Source organism: Coffea eugenioides, chromosome 4, assembly GCF_003713205.1.
Source record: "Coffea eugenioides isolate CCC68of chromosome 4, Ceug_1.0, whole genome shotgun sequence".
Lineage (NCBI taxonomy): Eukaryota > Viridiplantae > Streptophyta > Magnoliopsida > Gentianales > Rubiaceae > Coffea > Coffea eugenioides.
In genome coordinates this window covers 30,734,457-30,739,827 of record NC_040038.1, presented here as the reverse complement: position 1 = coordinate 30,739,827, position 5,371 = coordinate 30,734,457, and the positions used below count along the sequence as shown (strand labels likewise).

Here is a 5,371-nt window from a genome sequence, read left to right as displayed (position 1 = left end):
GAAACAGGAAGAAAAAAAAATCAGACGACAGCGTTTTAGTGGAGTGCGCCAAAGAAACCTCAGCCGTTGCTTCTCACTTAGTTCTTTGCGCATTTTTGCTTCCCTCTCTATTGCTGAGAGCTTTTTCGCAGATTAAAATGGTGGGACTCCGTTAATCTCCTTGAAATTCAAAATCAGGTACAATTTTCTTCCGTACATGATTTCTATGGCTTTGAATGCTAGATTTAAATCCGGGTTTTCGAATAACCTTAATAGCATCGAAGATGTCAAGAGTTTATACAAGCAGATGGTCAAAACGAGGCCTCTGCCTTCTGTTATTGACTTCAATCAATTGCTTGGTCGTGTGGTTAAATTGAAGCAATATTCAGCTGTTGTTTATCTCTTTAATGACATGTGTGTTTTGAACATTCCTGTTACTGAATGCTCCCTGAATATTGTCATGAATTCTTGCTGTTCTGCAAATCGGGTTGATTTCGGGTTTTCAATATTGGGGGAATTCTTTAAGCGTGGTGTTGTGCCTAATGTATCTACGTTTAGTACTTTACTGAAAGGATTGTTTAAAGAAAATAGGATTTCCCAGGCTCAGGAATTGTTCAAGAAGATAATATACGAAAGGCTATGCGAACCCGATGAGAAAATGTATGGGATTGTAGTAGACGGGCTTTGTAAAGTCGGGAACACGAAAATGGCTGTTGAATTTGTTAGGATAATGGAAAGAGGAAGAGTTAAACCGAATGCTGTAGTTTACAGTACTGTTATTGATAGTTTGTGCAAGGATAAAATGGTGGATGAAGCAGTTGCTTTTTTACGTCGGATGATTGGAAAGGGTGTTTCACCGGATGTTGTTACTTGTACTTGTTTGATCAAGGGTTTATGCAATACAGGGAAATTGGACGCTGCTAAAAGTGTGTTCAATGAGATGGTGGATTTGGGTATTGCTCCAAATGTTTATACCTTTAATATATTGGTTGACGCGTTATGTAAGGAAGCTAAGGTAAAAGATGCAGAGGGTTTGGTTGACATAATGATTGAACGAGGTCAGTATCCTGATAGTTTCACTTACAATGCTTTGATTGAAGGATGTTGTTTGCAGGGGCGAGTAAACAAAGCAAGGAAATTCTTTGATACCATGGCTGCTCATGGAGTTGGTCCAGATATACTCAGTTATTGTATATTGATTAATGGATATTTTAAGAAAAGGAAAACTGATGAAGCCATGTATCTCTTCCGAGAGATATCACATAAAGGGTTAACACCTGATATTTCTATTTATAATACTGTCTTGCAGGGCTTGTTTAGGGTCGGAAGGTATGTTACTGCAGGAGAAGTTTTCCTTGGGATGCAATCTGCTAATATCAGTCCCGATTTTCATACTTATTGTGTGATGTTGCATGGCCTATGTAAGAGTGGACATATTGATGAAGCATTAGAGCTGATTTCTAAGATTGAAACTGATGCAGTAGAACTTCATGTGTCTATGTACAATATCATCCTTGATGGGTTGTGCAAATGTGGGAGGCTTGATCATGCAAGGGGTCTTTTCAGTAGTCTCTCAATTAAAAGACTGAATCCTAATGTTGCAACGTATAACACAATGATAACTGGGTTTTGTTGGGAAGGTTTGCTTGATGAAGCAAAAGAATTTGCCATCAAAATGGAAGAGAATGGTTGCTCGGCAGATATGACCACATACAATGTCATTGTTCAAGGACTTCTCAAAAGGGGTGAATTTGATGATGCAATAACATGTCTTGAAAAAATGTTTGAAAGAGGATTTTCTCTGCACTCATCTACATTTTCAATGTTACTTGATTTGTTCCAGGAAAATGAAAACAGTCCTGTTCTTGCCAAGATAATTCAGAAGTGTAATCCGGCAAGCAAGTAGTCAAAGTCATGAATGGTGGATACATTGTACCACTTAGTAACTTGCTGTTCTATGCTGGCTCCTGAATCCACTATAAATTGGTCCTGAACCATAATAATTGGGAAAATTAATGCTTTGAAATGGATGAGAGGTTGCCTCCATTTTGTGCTTTTGCTAAAGAACCATGACTGGTAATTCTGGAGGAGAACCCTTGGCCATATCCTGCAAACTGCAAGAAATTCCGTTGGGCTGTTCCATTTGTGCCTGCCTTTGTGATCCAGGAAGTCATCTACTGAACTGCTGAATTCAACACTTTCTTGGCTTATGATCATGGTGTTGACCATTCAAAACTGATGAAAGTCCCCAGGGGAGGATGAGGATGAGGATGGACAAAATTTTGCTTTTGGTTTCCATGGTCCATGTGAGGGAAAGGCAAAGTATTCCAGATGTGATTATGATTATTTAGAGATATGAATTCTCAAGGGTTGCAAGAAAAACATAGGTTGGGTCATCAAGTATGGAGTGAGCTTGTGTCATATCACTGGGTTTCCAGGACAGATTAGCCAAAGGCATAACCTAGCATGGCCTGAAGTGATAAGCTTTCATCCATATAATCCACAGATTGTGTTAGTGGCCTTTGCTTTCAAGCCATTTTGGTACAACTTTGAGAATGGGACACGGGAGAATGTTGGTGACGGTCTATTACCATCTATGAGCCAATTGGTCCTATATGAATGGTCTCCTTTAGGCTGCAAAGACATAAGCATTCATTTACTGGATCCATGGTCTCACCTCAATTGTTACTGGGACCAACAAGTGGGACCTATACAAACATTTAACATTGAGAGAACAGGAAATTGCACCCTGAAGACATGCATCAGCCCTTCCTGGGAGCATCATGAACTAAGTGAGTTTCAATATTTCTATTTGATTAGGAAACAGGGTAGAACTAGTGACGGACAAGTTAAATCTTGTAATATATCTCTGTTTATAGTTGATAGGAATGTCCAGTGATTTCTTTTGTGTGAAGACTTTGTTTTGTTAAGGAAGCGGACATGGATTTTTGTCTCTTACGTTCATCATTAAAATGCATTTGATCGTATTACTATTTTAAACATTGATGAACTTCAACTTTGATCTGGAATTCCAAGGAAAAAGCTTTCCCAATTAACAGAAATTCTTTAAAGGAAATTTGCTCGTCCTGTGGGATTGAGTAGGATCTACATTGATAATCCATGTTTTTATTGGTCTATCCAGCTAGTACTTAAGTTAGTTTTGGAATTTTTCTTGATGCCTCTATCAGTGCTACATCACGAAATCTTCATCTGCTTCCCTATACGGAAAATTTTCTTCCATTGGAAACAAAGAAATTGAGATCATGAATTTTCATCCTGAAGTTATTTCACAGATTTTTAAGATGAAACTAATGGATTGAGGCAAACTCTAACATCTTGCTCTAATGCATTGTTTGGGGCTTGACTCCAGGAAATGGTTCTTGACTGGAAGGTGCTTTCTATTTATTTGGTAAATTCTTCTAAAATATTATGTTCTACATCAGGCATGGACTTTTTTGCTTAAATTACACAATAGTAGTTTGTACTTTTGTCTAATTGGCTGAAGCTTTAGTGTATAGGCACATACCAATTCAAGCTAGTGGTCTTTACTTTATGTTCTGAGAATGGAATACGTTGATATACGAGTTTAATGTTTGGAACCAATAAATATGAGCAATTCAGTTTGACATCTTAAGTGCTGGCTTAAATTTTAGTTTATTCCCACATATGATATGTTAGATTCAATGGCACACTGCTTCAAAAGTTGTCTGCCTTTGATTACAAATTTTTTTTTTTTTTTTAATCAAACTGAAGCAGAATCTGTTTTTGGGTAGCTTTGAGGTGACCCACGTTCTGCATCTCTTTGGTTCAGATATCACAGTATATATCTTGTGCTGTTTTCAAACTACTCATGCCTGTAATTTACCTCCCAAGTGTTGTTGTGGAGGGAGAAAGATAGTAGTTTTGAATCTTCATGGTACTTCCTTCTTTCTAGTAGTACTTGTAAGAATGGCAACTTGAGTGCCTCTGAATGTGCAATTAAGACACGATCAAACACGGTATCTGTATGTAACTTAAATTGGATATCTATTCTGCAGAATACTTTTGGAGCCATTTCTTTGTATTTCTGTATTCTGTAACTCTGATTCTTGTTACGCATTGGATAAGTATTATGATGCTTTTCGTTTGTTATGTTGTACAGATGCTAAGTTGAAAATCTAGGAGAAACATAGAACTAAACATGGATGGGTTACAGTTTACAGGGTCTATACAACTTATGGGCTTAGACATGTGAAGAAGCCCACTGCTGATACTCAAAATGCCACATACAGTTGTCTTCAAGTTACCTTTTTGTCCATGGCAGTGGAATAAATTTTCAAGCTCCAGTACCTTAGTTCCTTATTGATGCTGTACCTCGATTAGAAAGATCAACTTATTCCAGCTAGGTCTTAGCATGTGCAGACAGAGAAAAATGAGAAGCACTTCCTCTGATTAATGCATGAAGTGACAATGAACATCTGAAGAACAAAAAATGTACAAATTTAGTAGTTATTTATGGCAGCTGTTGAACCCATCTTCATTCCCTCTGCAGGAGACTCATGATTGGAAATTAGAAAGACAAATATTCTTCTATGTTATGCGCCTTCACGACTACTTTTAGAGATTATGTCTGATTAGTTTGCATCTTTATTAGATTGTTGGTGTTATGTTAGGTTTGCCTGTATCTAGCCTGTTTATAAATATGCACTGTAACAGGTAATATCTGGATTATATGAATTCCTCCATTTGTCAGTATTGATCTTCTCCAAACAATGTTGACTTACCACTTATTGGTGGTCCTTTATTTGTTCTGAGCTCTGCTTTAGGTTTGTCTTCTGCCTTTCGTATTCATGTATACTATTTGAACTGAGACAATGAACTTTCATACTCATTCAATGGATTTTTCTTTTTTGACTAAACTAATTGCACCCTCCATTATAGGTTACTACTTAACTTCTTGTTGGGTATCTTCTTTATGAAATGCTTGTTTTCTGTGATAATCCAAGTAAAATCGCCCGAGTTAGTACTTGAGACAACATTAAGATGTCCCATAAGTAGTTACAACAATTAGTTCTTAGTATTCCTCTTTAAGATTATTTCAGCAGTGACCTTGCACGATTGAAATCATAGGTTTCCTTCTCAGGTATTCAGAGACAACGAGAGCAGCTATTCTACCCAATTAATCTCTCAACTTGAATCAATAACTGTATTTCATTCCACATGATGCAACATATATGACGTTGTACAAAGCTTCTAGATGCCAGCATCTAACTTACATTATACTTTGCAATTATACAAGGGATCGTGCCATCGTGCTGTTGCTATTCTTAGAAACATAAACAACCGTCCGCATACTTTCTTGAAGGAGATTACTTCTAACAGTTGCTTCACAATTGATTTCTCCCTCAATGGT

The 5,371-nt window shown here is 37.2% G+C and overlaps 1 protein-coding gene across 3 annotated transcripts; it reads left to right on the top strand.

The window, feature by feature from the left end:
• Positions 1-242: 242 nt before the first annotated feature.
• On the top strand, positions 243-4,796 carry LOC113767527 (pentatricopeptide repeat-containing protein At3g22470, mitochondrial-like). Of its 3 annotated transcripts, none has more exons than XR_003468023.1 (2): positions 243-2,771; positions 4,175-4,796. XR_003468023.1 is itself a non-coding variant. In XM_027311649.1 (1 exon), exon 1 carries the CDS (start codon positions 287-289, stop codon positions 1,883-1,885), a length of 1,599 nt encoding a protein of 532 aa, XP_027167450.1. In that variant the 5' UTR covers positions 243-286; the 3' UTR covers positions 1,886-2,981. The 3 variants fall into 3 exon arrangements, 1 of the variants encoding a protein (XP_027167450.1); XR_003468022.1 differs by having other exon boundaries at positions 4,121-4,796; XM_027311649.1 differs by lacking the exon at positions 4,175-4,796 and having other exon boundaries at positions 243-2,981.
• The last annotated feature ends 575 nt before the right edge of the window (positions 4,797-5,371 follow it).